This window comes from Rhinolophus hipposideros (assembly GCF_964194185.1).
Source record: "Rhinolophus hipposideros genome assembly, chromosome: 16".
Lineage (NCBI taxonomy): Eukaryota > Metazoa > Chordata > Mammalia > Chiroptera > Rhinolophidae > Rhinolophus > Rhinolophus hipposideros.
Window position 1 is genome coordinate 58,236,185 of NC_138062.1, and position 23,132 is coordinate 58,259,316.

The following is a 23,132-nucleotide window of genomic DNA, read 5'->3' on the forward strand; positions in this document are numbered from 1 at the left end:
AAACACTGAGGGATGGGGCTGGGGACGACATTGGAAGAAAGGGCTGTCACATCTTTCCCTTCTCGTATCGTCTATATCTTGAAAGCCTGAGAACTACACCACGTTTCTCAAATGTCCAGGAAAAGAATAGATTATAAAATGGGGGCTAACCCTGAAAAGAGCAAGTTTCTTTGAATCAAGAAAGGCAAGTGAGATAAGCGCCAAATCACTGTCCTCCACAGCAGAAAGCTATGTCTGAGCAGCTTGTTTGGTGATTGAGTTTTTCCATATCTTCCCCCTCCACCACCTTCCTGCTGTCTTGCTGTGTATTTTCCTTAAAATAAAGTTGTGTGTTATTCCCCACTCCACCCCCATATTCTTATGCATGTGAAATATTGCTCAAAAATACTTTCTTTTTACAAAATTAAACAGACTCACCATCTGACTCAGCAATTGTATCCCTAGGTATTACCTAAGAGAAATAAAAATGACATCCACACAAAAACTTCTACACTCATAGTCACCGCAGCATTTTTCACAACAACCCAAAGGAGGAAATTATCCATCAGTGAGTGAATGGATGAATCAAATGTGGTATATCCTTACGATGAATACTAGTAAGCAATAAAAAGAAACAGAGCACTGATACACAGTGCAACATGGGTGAACCACAAAACCAATTTGCTAAGCAAAAGAAGCCAGTAACAAAAGACCACATATTCTATGATCCAACGTCATATGGCATTTGATAGAATGTCCCCAAAAGTCACATCTTTCAAGACAGAAAGTAGATCAGTGGTTGTTTTGGGCTGGGAGTGGGAATCCAAAGTGACAGCAAATGAGTATGAGGTTTCTTTTTAGGGTGATGGAAATGTTTTAAAATTAGATTGTGGTGATGGTCATACAACTCTGTAAATATACAGTAAAATCCATTCAACTGTACATTTAAAACAGGTGAATTTTATGGTATGTAAGTTATATATCACTAAAGCTGGGTTTTTGTGTAGTGTGTGTTTTCTTAAAAGATCCCTTTGGCTGCAATGTGGAAAAGGGCTATATGTAGGGAGAGTTGCTAGATAAAATTCAGTATGCCCAGTTAAATCTGAATTGCACATACACAACAAATACTTTTTTTAGGATGAATATGTTCCATGCATTATTTGTCTTGTCAATATCTGTGACATGTCTACACTACAAAATTATTTGTTTTACATCCTATGACAGGGATGAACTTTAAAGACATTATGCTGAGTGAAATAAGCCCAACACAAAGTGATAAATGCTGTGTAATCACACTCATAGGCAATCTACAGAGGAGTCAGATTCAAAGAGACAGAATAGATGCTGGGAGCCAGGGGCTGGGGGAGGGGAGGGGGATACGGGGAGTTCAATCGGGTCAGAGATCATTTTGCGAAGATAGAAGTGCTGGAGACGGCTGGTGGTGACGGCCAGACAACTATGGGAATGTACTTAATGCCACGGAACTGTATATTTAAAAATGGTTAAAATGGTAAATTGTATTACATATACATACATATATATATGTATATGTACCCATATATATAAAACATTAAAATATTTGTTGTTTATCTGGAATTCAGATCTAACTGGGCATCCTGTATTTTTATTTGCTAAATCTGGTCCCCCTCCCACCGGGGCGGAAGTCATGTGATAAATGAGGAAAGTGGTACAGAGCGATCTGGCCAAGGACACGGTCCAGATGGGGAGACTGAGGCCCAGAGAAGGGTGCACCTTGTCTGAGGTCTGAGTGCAAGGGCGCCACCCCTAACGTGCGGGGATCCACCCCTAAGGTGCAAACTTCTCCCCCAGACCTTGAGCCAGTGTAGAAAACCAGCCTGCCAGAGACTTCCTACCCAGACCTGGGTGAACTAGCTATGTTAGCAGCTGGGAAGAGGTCAGGCTATAATAGAACCTGGGGGCAGAGTTCTCCAAGAGGGTGGAGAGGGCCCCCCCAAATTGATGGGCCAAAAGGCAGGCGTGGGGGGAATGGGGGTGGAGGAGGGGAATCCACACCTTCCAGCCAAATCAGAGGCCAGTAAAACCAAAGTTTGGGCCATTAGTCTTCACCTGGGGAGGTGATGTTACTTCCTGTTCCCTGAGAGGTGGGGCCTCACATCTGGCCAGAGGAAACAAGGCAGGAAAGGGGCTGCCCATGCCCCTCAGAACTAAAGGTCCCCTCTAATCAGCAAGTGGCCTGAGTACCTACTGTGCACGGCGGGCTTGGTCTCCAGCTTAAGTCCTGGGCACAGCCTTCAATCCTATCATTAACAAGTATTTACTGGGTACTTACCCAAGTGGAATAATAACTAACATTTATTGAGCAGCTACTATGTTTCAGGCTATGCTACATAGTATGCATTTAACATGGTTCTTATTTTTTTCATCCCTGCTTTCCAGATAGGGAAACTGAGGCAGAGGGACACCAGTGGGAGCTGGAACGCCTAAGTGTCAGACTCCATTTGCCCAAGAGCTTCTCCCCTCCCCTCCCCCCAGCTATGGGGGTAACATGCTTATCTATTGCAGGCTTGCTCAGAGCCAAAGGAAGTTCCGGCCTCATTTATTTTTCCCGGAAGCTTGTGAGAAATGCAGAATCACAGCCTCCTCTAGGACACATTAGAACCTGAATTTAAACAAGCTCTCCGTAGGATTCAAGTGTGCATTGTGCTTTGAGAAGCACCTCACTGAAGTGTGATTGGGGTCTGATGGTCTTGGCTTGGATTTCTACCTCTGTAAACTGGGGAGATATGGACAAGTCTGTCTGACTTTGCAACCTTCCCTATAAATTGGTGAGAAATATCAGTACTGATTTGCTAGGGTTGCTTGGCCTACATGTTGTATTCATTTCTTATTGCTTGTGTAGCTCATTACCATAAAATTAGTGGCTTCAAACAATGCACATTTATTTTTACCACTGTGGAGGCCACAAGTCCAAAATGGGTCTCAATGGGCTAAAATGCAGGTGTTGGTAGAATTGCACTGCTTCTGGAGACTGTAGGGGAGAATCTGTTTTCTTGACTTTTCCAGCTTCGAGAAGCTGCACACATTCCTGAGCTCACGGTTCCTTCCTCCACCTTCAAAGCCATAATAATGGAGTCCTTCTCATATTTTTTCCATCATCACATTTCCTTCTACCTTCTTCTTATGAGGATGCTGTGATTACATGGGGCCCATCCAAATAATCCAGGATCATCTTAAGGTCCTTAATTTAATCACATCTGCAGCATCTATTTTGCCACAAATGTTACCATATTCACAGTTTCTCAGGATTAGGACCTGGTCATCTTTAGGTGCCATTATTCTGCTGACCACAGAGATTAAGGGTATGGCCCCAATAGGGTTAAAGTCCTAGGTCCACTGCTTAAAAGCTGGGTAACCTTGAGTAAGTGACTTTATTTATATATACATATATGTTTTTAAACATTTGGAAGTTTCATACATCATGACACTTCACCCCTAAATATTTCAGCATTTCCGAAGAATAAGGACCTTTTATTAAATAAGCAAGATACTTTTATGGCACCAAAGAAAATGCATATTTATTCCATGATACTGTTTAATTTCCAACCCATTTTCAATTGTCTTCATTATTCCAAGAAGTTTTTTCAGCTTTTTTTTTTTAACCAGGACCACATCAAGATTCATGCACTGTATTAAATATTGTTTCTTTAATCCTTTTTAATTAGAATCTTTTATTTTTCACAGCATTGACTTTTTTTTTTAAAGCTTACTATTGTAATACCTTTAATGGCCCCCCTTTTCCTGCCTTTTAAAAATTTTTTATCGGGGAACATTGTGTTTCTCCAGGGCCCATCAGCTCCAACTTGTTGTCCTTCAATCTAGTTGTGGAGGGCGCAGCTCAGCTCCAAGTCCAGTTGCCATTTTCAATCTTAGTTGCAGGGCGCGCAGCCCACCATCCCATGCGGGAATTGAACCGGCAACCTTGTTAAAAGCTCCCGCTCTAACCAAGTGAGCCATCCGGCCACCCCTCCAGCAGCTCAGTGGCAGCTCAGTGGCAGCTCATTGTCTTCAATCTAGTTGTGGAGGGCACAGCTCACTGGCCCATGTGGGAATCGAACTGGCAACCCTGTTGTTCAGAGCTCGCACTCTAACTGAGCCATCCGGCTGCCCCACATCATTGACTTTTTGGAGCGACCAGGCCAGTTGGCTTAAAGAATGTGTTACATGATGGTTTGTTCTATTTGTTTCTCTACCCCTTGTTCTTGTAAATTTAGGCCTAGAGGTTTAATTCAATCACCTTGTATTTTTAAGTATTATTTTCTATTGTAAAAGTCATAATGCTCCATTACATAAAATTTGGAAACTAAGCAAAAAGGAAGAAAAATCCCTTAGGATCTCCCCAATCCAAATAACAATGTTAGACTTTTTCCCGTCTTTGCCATGTTTTTCCATAGCAGTCTGTTTACATCCTGTAAACAGGGTGGGCAGACACTGTCATCTGTTGCATTTTTACTCAATGCTGTAGTGTGGTAGACAGCCTGGAGGTGGACATCCTTGGAAGGTGGACCCCGGGACCTTCACCTGCTGGTATTCGCATCACTGTGAAGTCAGCTGCCACATTGTACCGCGGATGGTCTGTGTTACTAATAAAAATGGCAGAAGTGATGGTATAGCAAGTTTAATATTAGGTCATTAAAAAAGACTGCAGCGTTCTTCTTGGACACTTCTGTCTCTCTCCCTGTCTCTCTCTGGTGGAATCCAGCTGCCATGTAGTGAGGACACTCAAGCAGTCTGTAGAAAGGTTCATATAGAAAGTACCTCAGGACTCTGGTCAAGAGCCAGTAAGGAACTGGGGCCTGCCAACCACCGTTTGAGCAAGCTTTGACGGAGACCCTCCTTGTCAAGACTTTAGGTGAGACCTTAGCCCCAGCCAACAGCTTGAGTGCAAGAACATGAAAGCCTTGGGCCAGAATCACTCAGCTAAGCCACTCCTGAGTCCTGGTGCACAGAAATGATGAGATGTTTGTTATTGTAAGCTGCTAAATTTGGGGATAATATGTCATATAGTAATTAATTACTAACACATCTTTTCAAGGATTTTTCCCTTGCTACTTTTTAATTCTCATGATCACACTTCCTAATGGTTGGTTATAGAATATTCCATAAAAGGGATGATCAGACCACACATTACTTGCTCTTAGCCAGGAATCTTCTCTCTTCACTCACCCTGCTCCTGGCACCATGTTTGGTGAATAAGCAATCACTTCAGGACCCTTCCCTTTGCTGTTTCCTCGGCCTGGAACACTCTTCTCCCAGCTATCCCCGGGGTTTGGTCCCTTGTCTCCTTCAGAGGTCTCTATTCAAATGTCAGACCTTACTAGCCTATCTAAAAGAGGACGCGAATCACTCGATTCCTTTCTCCTACTATAGTTTTCTTCATAGAAGTGATCACGACCTGGCACTATTTCCTTGTTTAACAGCTGTATCACTATTTCCCTGTGAACCCTCACAAGCAGAAGCCTGTCTGTCTTGCTCCCTGCTATGACTCCCCTGACCTGGCACATAGTAAATGTTCAGTAAATGACTGGGGAAGACTGCTCTCATATGCTACTGGGTGGAGGAAACAACCATGAGAGTCCTTCCTAAAGTGTGTGTGTGTGTGTGTGTGTGTGTGTGTGTATAATGTTTTTCTTTTGCTGGAGTATTTTAAAGTACATCTCAGATGTAATTTCACCCATAAATACCTCAGAAAGCATCTCCGACAAAAGACCTAACTTAACCTATTTCAACGTAAACCCTAACAAAATTAACAATAGCTCTTCTATATCATTTAATGCCTAGACATATTCAAATGTCCCTGGTGGTCTAAAAAATGTCCTTTTTCTGTGCCTGATCCTCTCTTATTTGATGTTGCAAACTGCCCCCACTCTGCCCTCCCCTATTCTTGTTTTCCACTTTATTTTCCCCACAGAGCCTACCACCATCTACCCTACCATAGATTTTATTTCTGATAGTCTGTCCCTCCCCAACCTCATCAAAAAACTCATGAGCTCTGCGAGGGCAGAGAATTGTTGTCTTGATTTCCTCACTGCGGGTATAAACCCGACTCTCAAGAAACATTAAAATGAATAACATCTTATAACGTGTGCCATTTATTGAGTCTTCTGATGGTTTCATCGTGCTCACAATCCTCCTAGGAAGCGGTGCTATTCTTATCCCCACTTCACAGATAGGAAACTGAAGCTCAGGAAGGTTGGGGGGGGCGGGGGGCGGAAAACTGGGGCTGACCACGGGGCTGGGTTGTGGGGGCCTTGAACGCCCACAATTTAATTGGGACTTTATTACGTAAGGGCTGGGGAGCCAGGGATGGTTTGCGAGCTGGGCCAGAGCTCCCCCCGTGAGGTCAGATGGCCTATCCCTCCCTCTCTTGTCACCCCTCACGGAAAGCGGTGGAAGGGGTCCAAGCTCAGCCGCCAGTTAGAAGCGCGCACGTCGCCCCTGGCAACGGAGTCCGGAAGAACCACCGAGACGCGGCCCGAGAGTACAGAGCGGTCGCCGAGGGCCAGCGAGGCGCAGAGAGCTAGAAAGGCGCGCCGGGCCGATTGTCACGTGGGCGGACGCGCGAAGGCGGGACTTCTGGTGGCGCCGTATTTTTTTTCCGGTTGTTGGCTCCTGCCGACCCCTCCGTGACTGGGCCCTTGGGCCCTCAGCCCCTCGCCCCCCGCGGCCCCCTGCCGCCGGGCCCGCTGCCACCATGAAGAAATTCTTTCAGGAAATCAAAGCTGACATCAAGTTTAAGGGCGCGGGGCCTGGACAGAAGCTCACGGAGTCGGAGGGGTGCGTGACGGGCGCCTGGGCCTGAGGCCGGGGGCGGGAATGGACCGGGACGCCGGAGCGGGCGAGGGGCGGGGAGGGGAGGCCGAGGTTCGGGGGGAGGGGAGACCTCGGGGGGCGGGGCGGGGCGGGCGTGGGAGGAAGAAGGGAGGGGACGCCGCGAGGGGGCGGGGCGGGGAGCGGAACCGGGCGGGGGAGCGGGGGCGCGGGCGCGGGGGAGCCCCGAGGGGCTCACAGGTTTGGGAGGCTCCAGGTGTGCGAATTGGGGGCTGAGCCCGGAGAGGCGACGAGGCGACAGGCTTGGCGTCCGTGGCGGTGGCGGTCCGGGCCCTGGTTCTGGGGCGGGCGGGAGGGACGCGGGGTCTGGAAGGCCGGGGCGCCCGGGGCGGCTGGGTGAATGGGCGGGTGCCGTGAGGGCTGCGGAGGGCTGGGCGGGGCGCGGGGCGGCTGTGGGGGCCTGCGGGTGCGGATGGGTGAAAGGGAGGGTACGGGGAGGGCGCGCACACCCGTGGGCCTCGGGGTGTCGGGGGAGGACGTGGAGAAGGGCAGGGCAGGGGCAAGACTGGAAATGCAGGGGAGAGGAGTGCGGAGGGCCAGCGCCGCAGGGGGGCCGTGAAGACGGGAGCAGGTGGGGGTGCCGACCGCCGGGTGGTGGGGCGACAGAGGGGCTGCGGCGGGGGCTGCGGGGACTGAGGACGCGGGCCTGGGCAGGTGAGCGGCTGCGGAGAGACGGCAGCCTGGGCAGCGGCTGTGAGGGCCGGTAGAAGGAATTGTGAAGCGGTAGGGGCTGGGGCGGGAGGGTGGGAGGGCAGGCGGAGGGCTGGTGGGTGAGGGGCAGTGGGTGCCGGGCAAGGACGGGGGCTTCTTGGGAGGGGAGTGCTGAGGGGGGCGGGGGAGCGACGGCTCAGACGAGGGGTCCATGCATTTGTTCCCTAGGTGGTGGGTGCCGGTGGGCGCCGGGGCAGCTGGGTCTGTGTGACGAGGAGGAGGTGGGGGCCCTGAGGGGGTGGCTGTGCCTAGTGGAGGCCTGGGAGGAGGCGCAGGCTTCTGTGACAGTCAGGCGCGAGATGGGAGACTCAAGGTGGGCCGGAGGGTGTGTGTCAAGCACCATTTCAGCACGAGCGAGACAAAATCCCCTTTCTCTCAGGGCTGGTCTTCTAGTGGGGGAAGATGGACAAATAAATCAATACATACGTGATGAAAGGTCACGTGGTACCTGGGGCCATGGGAAAAAAAGGCACGGGATAGTGAGTGATGAGGGACCCATAGATGGTCCAGGAATGCCTCTTTGAGAAGGTGACATTTGAGCTAGGAGCTGGAGGAGGTGAGAGTCAGCCATGTGGAAAACAACCCCTTTCCCTCTCCCACTGTCTTTCTCTCCCTCTTCCTCCCTCCCGTGTGCTGGCAGGAAGCAGTTTTACCCCCCGCCCCAGACCTCCTTTCCTCCCTTTCCTCACCCCATTCCCTGGCAGAACATTGGGGCAGAAGGCACAAGAAGTGCAAAGGCCCTGTGGCAGGACCCAGCTGAGCCCGTGTGAGCAACAGCTGGGAGATCAATGTAGACAGAGAGGAGTGAACCTGGGAGACGTTGTGGGCAGGTTGTGTCGGGCCCTCAGGGCCACGGGTGGCTTTAGGATTCTGTTATGCCAGTGGGAAGACTTGGGACAGAGGTGTGATAAGTGCTGGCTTAGGTTTTAGAGGGATCCCTGTGGCTGCCCAGTGGAGCCACGAAGGGGCTGGCTGAGGTGTCTTGGAGAGTGGCATTTTCCAAATCTCAGTATCACGTGGGGCTAGGGCAAGTCTACGTGACTCATTTTTTCTTCGACACGAGGTTCTCAGCATTGGGGAGGGCTGGCAAGAAGGATAAGAATGGGCAGGAAGCAGGCCCCAGAGAACTTGGAATAAGGAGAGAGGGCTGCCTGCATGTCTGAGCGGGGCGGGAGGAGTGGGGCCATGAACTGACAGCCTTGGCTCCAGAGAAGGTTTTACAGACTTAGCACAGGCCCGCAACTACTGGGGCCGGGAGAGGGTCCTGAGGGAAGAAGGCGGGCGAGGCAGGTAAAGCAGACCAGGGCAGGAGGAAGGACTTCTCTGCTGGGATCTGCAAAGCCCGCTCATTTCCCTGCTAAGCAGATTCAGAAGCCATCATCCCCCAGGGTCATCACAGTGCTTATTTCCCAGGGTGGAGGTGAGATTAAACCGGATCTTTATAACACGCTTACCCAGGGCCTGCAGCTGTCTGAGCTTCGGTGATCCTCTAGGACTTGGGAAAGGGGATCTTAAGACCTCCCTCAGAGGGGGTGCTGCCTGGCACACAGTAGGTGCTCAAATAGCAACAGTTGCTGTTGTAGATAGTAAGGGTTGAGACTTCCTCAGGAGGGAGTGAGGAGAGGAATGATCCCTCTGAGTCTCACCTGAAGATATCAGCATGTGTGCAGGGGTGCTGTTACCCCCATTTAAGTCTGAAGGGAATAGAAGTGGGAGAGGGCAGCCCTTCCGTATGACCCTGCGTCACCTCGCTGTCTCTCCCCAGGGAGAAGGCCCCCAAAGGAAAGCCCAACCAGCTGGCACTCCAGCACCCCCGCCAGGGACCCACCGATGAGGCGCAGATGGCAGCGGCAGCGGCCCTGGCCCGGCTGGAGCAGAGGCAGCCCAGGGCCCGGGGCCCCGTGTCGCAGGACTCCATCCGGAACCAGGGTGAGCTGCGCCCGTCCTCAAGCCGCAGTAGGGGCCGGCATGGCGGTGGAGCGAGGACTCTGGCCTTCTGTCCTCGAGGCCAGTCCATGGGTGTTGACAGGTCCCAGGTCCTATGCTTGGCAGGGATGAAAATAATTACATAACCAACAACTTTGGAGGACTTGAAAGTCACAATTTTGAGAGCAGAGAAATGCAGGGTGAAAAGGGACATGGGTCTGATATGTGGTCTGGGTGGCACCGAGTGAGGAGGAGGAAGGGGACATAGAGGAGAGGGAGGAGGAGGCAGAAGGTCGAAGGTCACCAGTGGGTCAGGTGCATGGAGTGGTGTTCTGGGAAGAAGGGCCAGCGAGGACCTCAGGCTAGAGGGACTAGAACTTGACCCACTCACAATAGGAGGAAGCGGGGCTCTGGGCAAGGCTGGCCCTGGGGACAGGCAGGACACATACACTGACCCATCTCTGCCTCGCCCTCCAGTGAGAAAGGAACTTCAAGCTGAGGCGACTGTCGGTGGGAGCCCGGAGGCCCCCGGGACCAACATGGTAAAAGCATCCACATGGTAGCATGACACCCCAAGGGGAGTCCTGGGGCAGGGGAGCTGGGACCTCTCGCCAGGTTCTCGCCTATGTTTGTCTCATTGGCCATTTCCTCATCAACACGAGTGCCCAGCCCTGGGTTGTAAGCACCTGGTGCTGGGGGTAGGGGGACATAGAAGAGAGGTCAGGTGGGGAACCCTGCTTTGAAAGGTGGAGGCGGGTTGTATGAGTGTGGGGTTAACTGGACCTCCAAGCTCAGCACCTGATGATGCCAGGCCTAGGCGCTGAGAGGAGAACTGGACCCCATTAACTCGTCCCTCCCCCTAACTCTGTAACCCCATGAGGGAAGGTGTTGTTACAATTCCCACTTCTCAGAATAGAACACAGGTTCAGGGAGGTGAAGCCAGCTGACCTTGGTCATGCACCTCAAATCTGGCAGCGGCAGGATGGGAGCCCCAGTTTGTGGGACTCCAAAGCTGGTACCCTTAGCACCAGCCTCTGCAGCCTTCTTGGGAGGTAGGAGGGTTCTGCAGAGACCAGTGTGCTGCAGGCCTGGAGGAGGTGGCCTGAAAGGAGAGCTCTGTGGAAAGGGTCTTCCCAACAGCTTGACCTTCAAGTTCTCACTGGACTGCAGCGTGGAGGAGACCCTAGACATTGTCTAGGAATTGAGGCGCAGATCGAGGCCAGGACTCATCCAGGGCGCCATGACTTTTGATTGCCCCTCTCCCCCCCACACACAAAGCCCCTTTGCCACCAGATACGGGGGACAGGAACAGCAGGAGCCATTGATTGAACACTGTGTCTGAAGCTGCTACACTGAATTCTGAGCTGGTCCTGCAGACATTTCACGGACCAGAAAACAGCTTCGAATGGGTTCGGTCACTGAGCCAAGTGTCCCATGGCGGAGGGGACAGTGTTGGGACCAGACATATCTGGCTCCCAGGGCCATGCTTTCAGGGCTGTGGCACTCGGTAGCTTGGGGTGGCCTCTGTCCACAGTCCTGCCTCCGACACTTTCATCCCCATCCCCCCAGGTACCCGAGGCCAAAGAGGAAGGCTCAACCCACCTGCTGGTGCCTGGCGTGTACTTCACCTGCCCACTCACGGGGGCCATCCTGAGGAAGGACCAGCGGGATACCCACATCAAAGAGGCCATTCTCTCTGTGAGTGGTGGCCCCAGGCCCCCACCCGCCACCTAGAGGTTCCTTCAGTAAGCGCGGGAGGCACAGATCCCTCGTAATGTCCCCACCTGCGTATTTTGTGACAGTTTTCACTTTGTCAAAGAGGTACTGCTTACGTGTGGTACAGAATTCACACACAAAAGGGTAGGCAGAGAAAATCGGCATGCTGCCCTCCTTTCTACCACCCAGACTCTACGGTAGTTGAGGTCCCTTTTCAGAGAGATTCCAAATGCATACAGACTACTGATACACGTGGATCTCCCCGTCACTTGTTTGCTTTTTGTTTTGTATAAAAGCTAATGTAGCACTCATGCGCAACATAGAAACTGCCAGCTGTTAAATCAGTGTAAAAAGAACCCCGATGTTATTTTTTTCTCCTTAAAAATCTGTTTGGAAATAATTTCAAACTTAAAGAAAAATTGCAAGAATGAAAAGAACACCCACCTATCTTTGCCCCGAGTTTCCCATTTCTGTCACAACGGATCACGGTAAACTTAAGGGCTTCAAACACACATCTAGTTTCTTCCAGTTCTGAAAGTCAGAATCTGACATGGCTCTCACTGGTGGCAGCAGGGCTGTGTTCCTTCTGGAAGCTCTGGGAGAGTCCATTTCCTGTTCTTTTCCAGCTTCCAGGCCACCTGTCTTGTGGCTCCTTTCTCCATCTTCACAGCCAGGGGTGGCAGCCGAGTCTTTCTCCAGCTGCCATCTCTGGTTCCCTCCTGATGCGCCCTTGCATTTACCCTGAGCCCACCTGGATCATGCAGGCTACTGTCCCGTTTGAGGTCTGCTGGTCAGCAGACGTAATTCTATTGCATAATCTGGGCTGCTGACACCCCTTCTTCCTTAGAGGGGCTGAGGCACAGGACAGCATCATTGAAAGGGCTTTTGTCCTCTTTTTCTGCGGAGCACGTACACTTGCGTTTGCTTCCATTAAAAGCTACTGGTCGGCCCTCCGTGAGGCAGTTATTAGTATTATCACTGTTGTTACTGCTGCCGCCTGGGAGTGAGGCCTCCAGGCCGTGAGGTGAGTGCGGCTGGATGCGCTTCCTTCCTTCCTCCCAGCACTTCTCCACTGACCCGGTAGCTGCCTCCATCATGAAGATCCACACATTCAACAAAGACCGGGACAGGGTGAAGCTGGGCGTGGACACCATCGCCAAGTGAGTGGGCACCCACTCCCCCATCCGGGTGCCAGCTCCTTGGGCCTCCAGAGACTTGCTGGTGAGGGGGCACAGGAGGGGCCTGGCCTCCCAGGGCCAGGCCCCACTCTTCACCCTCTGAACCTGTGGGGAAGGCGTGTGGCCTCTCTTGGCCTCAGTTTATCTGTCCGTAAAATGAAGGGCTTTATCGAGTTGGGTGTTCCCAACCCTGGCTTCCCTGTGGGATCATCAGAGGAATGTGAGGGAGGTAGGGTCTCACCCCACTCACGTGACTGAGTAGGCCCCGGGGGTGCTGGGAGTCTGTTTTCCTCCCAAGCTCCCAAACACACTGGTGGCCCGTTAGTATGCTCTGTTCACTCCACCCCGATACTGTGCTTTGTCAGTGCCCTCCAGGGGAGGCAGGGCCCAGGAGCAGGCATAGACACAGGCCCCTGGCAGTGGCCAAGGCTGTTGGCACCAGGGGTTGGGCTCCATGGGGTGTCTGAAGTATGATGGCAGCCTCCTGGGTCACTCACCACAAAGCTGGGGGTGGCTCTGATCTGTTATCCACCTGGGGGTGGGAGATACAGAGAGCCAGGCGGCCAACCTCGGCCTGTTCCTGTCCCCCCTTTCTGCCCCAGGTACTTGGACAACATCCACCTGCATCCTGAGGAGGAGAAGTACCAGAAGATCAAGCTGCAGAACAAGGTGTTCCAGGTGAGGGCTGTGTCTAGTGACAGCCCAGGTGACAGTGGCCAGCGTGGCGGGGCCGCCTTAGTCACACAGGGCCCAGTCTGGCGGTGGTGCCAGGGGGACGGCTCCTCCAGGGGTTGTGGGTTGAGGTGCAGAGGAGGCAGGTGGAGAGGGGGCTTTAGGAACACAGAGCAGATGTGATACCTGTAGTTAGTCTGCCCAACACCGCGCGCGTTTTGACTTTAATTTGAATTACGGTTGGGAACACAGCCCTGGGGCAATTTCTCACACAAATGCAGATTTTTGGCTTCTGTGAAGAAATCGCGGGGCCCTGCCACCCTGGCCCATGTTACCTGTGCTGCTGTCGGGGTACCCACTGCCACACGCCTCAGCATTACAGCAGCCCCTCTACTTTTGGGACTACCCCATACTGTCCTTTGGCTCGTTAGCTCCTTCTTTATCCCGGTTGTTGGCCTTTGGAGCCCCACTGTCTCTGTGAGCAGCTGCTGGAGACCCCTCAGCTCTCCTTCGGCAGCTTGGGGGGGGGGGTTGTCCTGTCCAGGGGTAGCAGTGGCTCCGAGAGAGGGGGATGCTGGGCTGGGTGGGGCAGGGCGGGCAGCGAGGCTGCTGAGGCCCATGGAGGCCCAAGCGCCCTGCGTGACCTCCGGCTCTGCTCCCAGGAGCGCATTAACTGCCTGGAAGGGACCCACGAGTTTTTCGAGGCCATTGGCTTCCAGAAGGCATTGCTGCCGGTGCCGGATCAGGGTAAGCTGAGTCGAGAAGGGCCTTGGCTGAGCCAGGAGGTGGAGTGGGAGGGGGCTGTCTCCGGGGTCTTCCTGCCGCAGCCAATGGTATCCCTGCGCCCCAGAGGGCCCCGAAGAGTTCTACGTGCTGAGCGAGGCCGCCCTGGCCCAGCCCCAGAGCCTGGAGAGGCACAAGGAGCAGCTGCTGTCCGCCGAGCCCGTGCGGGCCACGCTCGCCCGCCAGCGCCGCGTCTTCCGGCCCTCGCCCCTGGCCTCCCAGTTCGACCTGCCGGCCGACTTCTTCAATCTCACGGCTGAGGAGGTGAAGCGGGAGCAGCGGCTCCGGGCCGAGGCGGTGGAGCGGCTGAGTGTGCTGCGGACCAAGGCCATGCGGGAGAAGGAGGAGCAGAGAGAGAGGCGCAAGTACAGCTACACGCTGCTGCGCGTCCGCCTCCCCGACGGCTGCCTGCTCCAGGGTGCGTGCTGCACGCCTGCCCGCCGGGAGGCCCGGGGTGCGCGGCTCGGCTGGGGGCGCTGTAACTGGCTGCGGGTTGGCTGTGCCTCTGCTCTGAGGAGGGCCTTGGGGGTTCCCACGACCTCCAGCCCTGATCTGACTGTCCTGCCCCGCCAGGGACCTTCTATGCCCGGGAGCGGGTGGCCGCACTGTACACGTTTGTCCGGGAAGCTTTGCAGAGCGACTGGCTGCCCTTCGAGCTGCTGGCCTCTGGTGGGCAGAAGTTGTCGGAGGAGGAGAACCGGGCTTTCAATGAGTGTGGGCTGGTGAGTGGCAAGCTCCCCACACGCTGGATCTCCGGGTTCTTGTGGAAGGCGTCCACACTCCCCACAAGGGCGGCGCTCTTCAGTGTGGGGTGGTGCTAGGAGCACGGTCCCCGGGGCTGGGCTCCCGTGGTTTCCGTCCTACCTTTCCGCTCAGTGTGGCCTTGAGTGACTTCTCTGTGCCCTCAGTTTCCCACCTATAAAATGGGAAGGAAGGTGGCAAGCGTGTTAATTCGAGTCCTCTGAGCAGAACCCAGATGGGATTGGAAATGGGGGGGGGATTTACTGGGAAGTCGGAGCGGGAGGGCAGCTAGCTCCTGATGCAAGGAGACTAGGAAGCAGGCTGCCTAGTGCTGGCACCACCTCAGCCAGGCCCGGAGGCATCCTGGGGGAATGGGCTGTGTGGCTGTGCCAGTGGGGAGCAGCCCTGGGTGAGCGTGGCCTGGCTCCAGCGTGAAGATGTGAACATAAGGAAGTGAGCTCTTTCACATGAAGGCCTTTCACACGAGGCTGAGGCTTCTTGCCCCACACAGGTGCCCTCAGCCCTCCTGACCTTCTCGTGGGACGCCGCAGTGCTGGAGGACATCAGGGCTGCAGGAGCTGAGCCAGACTCATCTCTCCTGAAACCCGAGCTCCTGTCGGCCATCGAGAAGCTCTCGTGAAATAAAAGCAGGGTTGGCTTCAGCCCCCGTGGGTCTGTCTTATGCTCTCCTGCCTCCACCCACCCCTGCTCCTGTCCCGGTTCCTCCTCCACTCCAGGGCCTCCCAGCCTCCTCTGGGACCGTTTGCACATCCCAGTGTGGCATGGGCAGGAGAGGGCCGCTGGTTGGCCTGTACCACCACCCAGAGGGCTTTCAGGGGACAGCTGCTGTCCTGGCTTCCTTGGTAGCGCTGGGTCTAAGCGTTCTGCTGCTATTAAGCTGTTTAATGGAACCCCAGGCACTATAGATGGGCACGTCCCTGGGCAGGAGAGCGAGCCTGCAGCACGGGCCCACGCGTCACAGCTGGCCCTGAAGCTTCCCTGTGGGGTTGCCAGTAACACTAGTACATGAGGAGACGGAGTTCTGTAACATTCAATTCTGAACCCGAATAAACAGGCTGTTTGACTAGTCTCCTGTGGTGAATTCCAGCATACGGTGCAAAGCAGGGTCAGCAGCTGCGTCACCCAGGGAAGGAGCCCACCCTGCTGAGGGAGGGAGCCCCAGGGCCCCGGGGCTGTGGGGCGAGCCTCTTAGGCCCCTCAGAACAAGTTCCCGCAGGTGGCCGCGTCTCACCGCTGGAATCTGTGAATGTTACTTTGACAAAAGGGACTTGGCACGTAATTACATGCCAAGGATCCTGAGGTGGGAGACTGTCCTGGGTTTTCCAGATGGGCCCAGTGTCACCAGGGGTTCTTATCTGTGGAAGGAGGCAGGAGAGAAGGGAAGACGCAGCACTGCAGGTTTCAAAGATGGAGGAAGGTGCCACGAGCCAAGGAATGCAGTGGCCTCTAGATGCTGGAAAAGGCACTGACAGGGACTTCCTGGAGCTTCCAGAAGGAACCAGCCCTGCTCACACCTGCGTTTTAACGCAGTGAGGCCCATGTCCGATCTGACACCCAGAACTGGAAGTTCGTGTTAAGCCATCGTTCGTGGTGACGGTACATCAGTCACAGGGAGCTAAGGGGAGCAAGGCCTGGCGCATCCAAGGCGTCACCTCTAGTCACACCTGCCTGGGAGATGCCCGAGCCTGGGTCCTCGTCGCTGTCCCCCAGTCCCCACCTTCACTCCCAGGTAGACGTCTGGCTCCAGTTCCTTCTAGACCCTCCCATGCACGAGGCCTGGTGGCCAGCTGGGTGACAGACTTGAAGCTTCAAGGCCCCAAACATGACTTTAAAAGTAAAAATCCCTTGTCACCTCCAGCCAGCAAGTTGTCCCCATGCATGTCCTTGGCTCACACCTGGGCCACCAGTAGCTATCCTCCACACGGGTGGGGGCCGTTCATGTCACTGCCATATCTCGGGAACCCAGCACCGCCTTGGCCCGTCACTCTGGTCCTACATCCCCTCCCTGTCCCCAACTGCTAGTTGTCAAATGCCCAGCTACAAGGTGCTTAAGGGGACTTGACTGGTACGGGGAGTATGTCCGCAGGGCTAACACGTGCCTGTCCCTCTACACACGCCTGTATCCAGACAGCTGCACCCAGTCTCCAGCAGGAGGTCCCGTCCTGGGCCCATGCCCTCACCCTGCAACTGGGGTGTTTGTGAGCCCCACCCACATGGGGCCCCTGCAGGAGAATCAGGGTGTTGGTGAGGGCGGCAAGCCTGGTGGAGTCTTGGCCTCCACACAGCCATGGGGTCAAGGCGTCCAGGCTGGCCATGTCCAGATGGGAGCTGTTGTGCATATTGACATGCCTCCTGGTCGTGTCTCCTGGGGGCGGTGGGAACAAAAACACTTCGACCCGAGTGGTCAGCAGGTAGGAGTCCAGGTTGCATGGAGTCCGTGAACTCGGCCAAAATCTCCGCTCCCTGAGGCCTCCTGCCTGTACTCATGCTTCGGGCTCGCACTGCCCCAACACGGGGCCCCCCAGGGCCTCGGGACCAGGGCTCCAGCGCCTGCAGCTGGCGCCAGTTTCAGCCTCCCGAGGTGTGGCCCGTCCTGGGGTCCAACTGAAAGGCAGCATTCAGGTCCCGGAGGCCCGAAGACACCCTGCTCACGTCCCGAGGGGCAGGAGGGACTGACTGGCACGAGCACCGGCCAAGCCCCATCCTGAACTAGGTCAGCTGGGAGGCCCAGGACTTCACAAAGATGGGCCAGTGCTTTTGCAAAGCGACCAGCTTCACACAGACCACAGCACCTACCACGTGTGGGTACGAGGTGTGCACACCGGGCAGCAGAGCACAGGCCACGGGAAGGTACACACCCGCTCAGAGTGATGTGGGGAAAAGACGACAGACACACCAGGTGGGCTAGACAGTAAGTTTATACACGTCCACGCAGGTCCCGGCAGCACGCCGCACAGGCAGGACTCCAATTCATTTACAAGCATTTCATCACACACCTGCTCGGGGCACGCAGGGCACGCGTGCCCCAGCTTCCCCGTGCAGGCCCACGCATCGTGATAATGCTTTAGTAAAGGGTAGATTAATATGCAGCTTCGGGGAGAAATTTTTACAAATATCCAAACGAATGAGTCAAGCATCCGATATACTTTCCAACCCTGGGGGGCCGGGTATGCGAAGCAGGACAAAGTGCTCTTTACACAGGAATCGTAGGACTTTCAAGTATCTGAGAGGCATCGGAGAAAACCCTAACCATTCTACATACACACGCCAGCCAGTGGGGCTCTTAGGAGGGGCTGAGCGAGCTGGAGGGCGCAGGGCTCTCGCTGGCGTCCATTCCCACAGGGCCCCCAGCTCCGGAAGTGGTTTCACATGTGTCCTGGACCTCTGCAGGGCGAGAGGAAGGGGCTCTAGCCAGCTGCACCTGTGTCACGGGCCTGAAACTGTTCTGGGAGCCTTGGAGTGGGAGCCGCAATCTGACCGGGCTTAGAGGGGCACAGCTATCGCCCCCAGACCCGTCAGAGGTACTTCCTCATGGCCCTCAGCCAGACCCTGTCCCCTCCTCAGCTCAGAGAGGAAGAGCCACCTCTCAGCCTCCCTCACTAACCCTCCAGGGAGGGAGGAAGCTCCATGGCAAAGGTGAGGAAACCCGGACACTGAGGCCAGGAGGCTCCATCAAGGACGCGCAGTCCCCGAGCCCAGCACCGCTGCTGCCCTCATTCCCCCGGAGAAGCGCGGTTCAGAGGCTGCCCCTTCCCCCCTCCCCCATTGGCGCCAGGACCCCGCCCCCCAGGCTCTCTCCCTGACACCCACGACCTCCCCTCTGCCCCTGCAGGAACCAACCTTCGGTTCTTTGGTTTCCTAAGCGTAGCTTACAGACTGGAACTGACTGCCCACCCGGGTAGGTCGGCCTGCCCACCCCTTTGGAGGTCTTTTAACCCAACCCCTATTAGTCCAAAGGAGGCCGGGCAGGAAGAGGGTGCTCCCTTCCCCCTGCCGATCTGCCTGAGGGAAGGAGGGTCTGGCCATCTCACCCGTAACGTCCGAGAGGTCCATCATCACACAGTCGCCATCTTCCTCCTCCTCCTCCTCTGTGTCTGCCTGGAAGCCATCCAGGTCCCCCGCTGTAACCTGGACAGACAGGGGCACAGGCCTTCAGCATGGGCACTGCAGGGGCGGGGGGCAGTGGGCCGCTCCCACCACATGCACCCACTCCTGACCTCTCCCAGGGTCAGTAACAAACCGAGTCTGGTGTTTAGCCGATGGCCACAGAAAACCTTGGGAAGTTCTCTCCAATGAACGAATTAAATTCAGAACTCTCTAAACTACCACCATCGTATTTATTTTATTACAGAAACAATTTGAAATGCTTTGGAATTAGAATTCTGGGTTCCTGGTTTAGTTTGAAAGAGAAAGTGATAAAGGATGTACTTTCTCTGAATTTATTATTTGAAATAAATGGCTGACAGCGCAGTCAGTCGGTGATTTCTCTGTCCCCTCTACCGGACACTTGACTCGGCAACTCTCAATTTCTGCTTAGACCAGTTTTGCCAGTGAGGATACCATCCAGGCAACTGGACAGAGGTCAGGAGGGGGCGGGGTGGGGTGGGGAAGGTCTACTGGGGACAGAATTTCCAACAAGACTCCTGGGCCACTTTCACTGGCATTCAGCAGGGGGGACAGAAAGACAACTTGGAATATAGCAGGGCTGATTTTAAACATGAGCCATCCATCTGGGTTCTCACTCTGTAAATGAACAAAGGGAACCAGCAGAGAAGGCAGGGACAGACTTATTTCAAGAGGGAGGCTACCTCTTAAGAAACTTTGAAATTCCTCTGCTACAAAAATCTCCATTTGCCTGGAAAAAGGGATGCACTGTCCGATATGCATATGGGGGTCAACGTCGTGGCCTCCTCAGCTCCTGATGTGCTCGCTCTACACCCAGATCCCTTGGTGGCTGGAGCACCAGACAGGAATGGTCCCCAGAGCACACGAGGAGCCAGCACTGAAGGATGCCGAGGGAAATGTCTAACTATCTGTTCTAAAGAACTGATCGGCCGAGAAAAGCAGACAGCCCAGCTCTCAACTATACAGCTTTGGGGATGTTTGCTTGGGTCTGTTAAGCAAAAGGAACAGAAAGATTTCTTTACAGCCTCTCCTGGTCACTGGGCCTTCCAGATAGCAAATGCAAGTTCCCGCAGAGGAACCACCATCCCTAACCCTCCAGGCACAGAACAGGCGATCAAACATTCCAGTGGGAATTTAGGACAACACCGGAGTCCCCAAACGTGCTGAGCTGCTTGCCGGCAGCTTGCTGCAATGGGAAAGCTTGTCACCCACATGGTGGGTGCAGAAATGGAAACGGGAGAATACGGAAACACAGGAGTTACAAAGACCTTGGCAACTGTAAAGAATTAACGGCTGTGGAACACCTGTTGTTCTTTCAGTTTTGTGTTGATCACAGACTATATTTGAGTGGAAAGGAGAAACAGAATCTCCCCGTTTTAAAATAAAACCGAGGCCCAAAGACCTGAGTCACCCTGGGGCCACAGATACTTGGTGACAGAGCTGGCGCGTCACCTCACCGGTTATAAACACCTTCTAAACCTGAAGGTTTTCATTTTGAACTTGAAGATTTTAAAATTCTCAAAAACGAACGAAGCCCGACCCACTCTAAAACATTCACATTTATAGTTTAGCTGCAACTAACTACTCATGAGGGTGCAGAGACCAGTTAGTGGCTTTACCAAAATATGGCGGGGAAGTGTCCCCCACTTTGCATGGGTGCTGTGCAGCGGCAGGCCCTGCTCATGGATTCCCCCTCTCCAAGAGAGAATGGGAATTTTGTTGGGGGGGCAGGGTGGTCAGATCTCACTTCCCCACCTCTCTTGCAGCTCACAGTGGCTGTGCCAAAGCGCTTTGGCCAGAAAGATACAGGTGGGAGTTGAGTCAGCAGGCGTGGCCACCTCTTTCCAGCTAAATGGGCTCGGCCCCAGGGAGGGCTTGGCCGCCCTCATCCTGCTGGCCCATCCACACGCTGAGGAAGGAGGGAGTGGGGGACAGGAGGACCTGGCTGCTGGACTAGGACGTGACTGTTGGACTCAGGACTTCTTGGTGGAGACAAAGGCCCATGTGTTTAAACCACAGTACGGGGGCTCTGTTACCTTTGATTGGACCCCATGCTGTCGAGTGTTCCAAGGAGCAGGGGGAAGCTGATTGCCCACAGAACGGCTCTCAGAACACCCCAAAGGGCCGGCGACCGCTGTGCTGGCCCACGCTGCACTCCTGGGCCCTTCCCACGGGATGCCCCGAGAAGGGACTCTGAAACAGACTTTAGTCCCCTTGTGCCCCCCACCAACTCAGTCAGAACCTCTAAAGGTTTCAAACCCTCCCTGGGCAGCGCTTCTGTAATGGGGAGCGGAGGCCACACAGAGTGCATGTATCGCCGGGTTCTCAGGCACACACTTTCTCCCGCTTCACCCAGGAGGGTGCACCCTAGCTTAATTTGGAGCATTTTCTCTTTCCTGGAGGCTCGATTAGAAAACGAAGCTTCTTACACCAGGGAAATGCAGGGAGTCATATGAAGTGCCTAGCGTACTGGGTAAAACTGCCATTCTCCATGTAGAAACACTGACTATAGACGCAAATGAGGAACACGATGGAAGCGGAGCTCAGGAATGCAGCTGTCCCCACAGGAGACCACGTGGGACTCCACACCACCCCAACAACACACACAGTGGGCACAGAGGTGACCCGAGGGAGGGCTCATGGGGCAGAGGTCTGCAAACGCTCCTTACGCATTCGCAACTCAGGGTGTCTTCCAGCACCAGCCATTTTCAAATTGGGGGTCCCCTCTAGGACTGGTGACAATGAGATCGACCACGAAAAGTTCTGTGGCTCAAACACTTAATGATCTGATGAAGCCATCATTTTGGGCTGAGACCCAGGGAGGGAAGGCTTTGTGGGTCTGGGGCCCGTCTCCTCACCCCGTGGCCACCTGACGGCACCACGCCGCATCCACAGGCAGGCAGAGCTGTGCGCACAGGCGCACGCAGACAGGGGGTCTGAGGAGTAACAGCGACAGTTGACGTCAGGCCATTCTGTCCCACTTGCTGTGACAGTTTAAAAAGGTTTATGAAGGCTGGACATCATTCCAGGAGCAATTTCCCTTGCCTCCTCACCCTGACCAGGACTAGTTCCTAAGGCACAGAGTAACTCGGGTCAGGGCAGCAGAGGGCGGGAGCGTGGGTAGGGGCATACACCGACTCCTCCATCACCACCCAGCCTTCAGGGCACGGCTCCCAGAGGAGCAGCCCCTTCCTGAAGAGGGGACCTGAGTGGGAGACCTAGCTCTTACCATGTTTCATCAAAATCTGTAACTGAGAGATCCCGGCCTAAAGTGAGGACCCTAAATTGAGGAGCTTTGAAGCCAAGAAAAGACATGGAAACTTAAATGCATATGATGAAGTGAAAGAAGCCAATCTGAAAAGCCTACCTACTGTGTGATTCCAACAATATGACCTTCTGGAAAAGGGAAACTATGGTGACAGTAAAGGGATCAGTGGGTCCCAGGGGCTGGGGGAGGGGAGGTGAATAGGTGGGCGCAGAGGGTTTTTAGGGCAGTGAAAATGCTCGATGTGGTTCTGTCATGGTGGGTACGTGTCATTGTACATGTGTCCAAAACCACCGAGCATGACACCAACAGTGACCCTGAGTGTCAATTATGGCCGGTGGGTGATAACGTGTTGACATCGGTTCTGACTTGTAACGGGCACACCATGCCTGTGGGGGCGTTGGTGGGGGGAGGCTGTGCGTGAGTGTATGTGGGGGGTGCAACGTGGGAAATAGCTGCTCCTTCCCCTCATTTCTGGACAACTTTGTCACCTCAGTTTTGCTGTGAATCTAAAACTGCTCTAAAAACCAAACTTGATTAAAACTCAAAAGCCACTGCGGGGGCGCCCTCAGCCCTGCCACTCACCTGCCCGTCGTGCCTGCGCTTCTTCATGTACTGGGTGATGCACATGCTGCCCGCAGACTTCCTCTTCAGCGACACGGGCGTCCCCTGGCCAGGCCCCGCAGCAGGGATGCTGCCACTGTCCTCCCTGGTGGCCGAGGGCACCATGGTGACGTAACTCCACTGGCACGGCACGGGCAGGTGCTCCTGCTCAAAGCTCTTCAGCACGTGTGGGTGGACGTACCAGCACATCCTGAAATCAGGCCTCTTCTCGTACACTGAGTTCTCGGAAATGATCCGCTTGAGCCTGGCCTTGGAGGGGACGGCCGCGTCCTCGCTGGCGGTGGGGGTCTGCGGCCGGGAAGTGCCGGGGCTCGGCGGGCTGGCGGAGCTGCTCTCAGGACTGCCGCTGTCCTTGGCGAGCAGCCCCTGGCGGCAGCACTCCTGGAACTCCCGGATGATCACTTTGCTTCCGTTCACGTTCCCGTGCAGCAGCGGGAGCAGCTGGGCCAAGACTGGCGGAGAGAGGAGGGGACATGGTGGGTGTCAAGACACGGGGAGGAACACAAGCAACACTGCACATG

The 23,132-nt window shown here is 54.5% G+C and overlaps 2 protein-coding genes across 9 annotated transcripts in view; one reads left to right on the forward strand and one right to left on the reverse strand.

Moving 5' to 3' along the window:
• The first annotated feature begins 6,542 nt into the window (after window positions 1–6,542).
• On the forward strand, window positions 6,543–15,665 carry UBXN6 (UBX domain protein 6). 7 transcript variants are annotated; one of them, XM_081076592.1, is made up of 11 exons: window positions 6,968–7,045; window positions 7,729–7,873; window positions 9,326–9,489; window positions 9,964–10,028; window positions 11,056–11,184; window positions 12,265–12,362; window positions 12,983–13,058; window positions 13,715–13,799; window positions 13,903–14,253; window positions 14,409–14,557; window positions 15,088–15,665. In XM_081076592.1, exons 2-11 carry the CDS (start codon window positions 7,860–7,862, stop codon window positions 15,214–15,216), a joined length of 1,260 nt encoding a protein of 419 aa, XP_080932718.1. In that variant the 5' UTR covers window positions 6,968–7,045; window positions 7,729–7,859; the 3' UTR covers window positions 15,217–15,665. The 7 variants fall into 7 exon arrangements, with proteins under 7 accessions (XP_080932723.1, XP_080932718.1, XP_080932720.1 ...); XM_081076594.1 differs by lacking the exon at window positions 7,729–7,873 and adding an exon at window positions 8,926–8,980; XM_081076591.1 differs by lacking the exon at window positions 6,968–7,045 and adding an exon at window positions 8,926–8,980 and having other exon boundaries at window positions 7,745–8,116.
• Window positions 14,574–23,132, reverse strand: part of CHAF1A (chromatin assembly factor 1 subunit A) — a gene marked incomplete at its 5' end in the record, with an annotated part of 29,205 nt that continues 20,646 nt past the window's right edge. The window contains 3 exons of one of the 2 annotated variants that reach the window (XM_081076589.1): window positions 14,574–14,751; window positions 18,629–18,725; window positions 22,573–23,063. In XM_081076589.1, the coding sequence (XP_080932715.1) occupies window positions 14,708–14,751; window positions 18,629–18,725; window positions 22,573–23,063 (632 nt within the window). In that variant the 3' untranslated portion in view covers window positions 14,574–14,707. Of the gene's footprint in view, window positions 14,752–17,497; window positions 17,982–18,628; window positions 18,726–22,572; window positions 23,064–23,132 lie in introns of those variants that run through there. The other variant, XM_081076590.1, reaches the window with a different exon arrangement.

What these genes read in the sequence shown, in the direction of transcription:
- UBXN6 (XM_081076591.1), top strand. Translation starts at nt 8,062, where the DNA reads ATGGTCCAGGAATGCCTCTTTGAGAAGGTGACATTTGAGCTAGGAGCT. An exon ending in GGACTCCATCCGGAACCAGG is followed by an intron (nt 9,490 to 9,963) that starts GTGAGCTGCGCC and finishes CTCGCCCTCCAG; the next exon opens with TGAGAAAGGAACTTCAAGCT. An exon ending in CGACGGCTGCCTGCTCCAGG is followed by an intron (nt 14,254 to 14,408) that starts GTGCGTGCTGCA and finishes CTGCCCCGCCAG; the next exon opens with GGACCTTCTATGCCCGGGAG.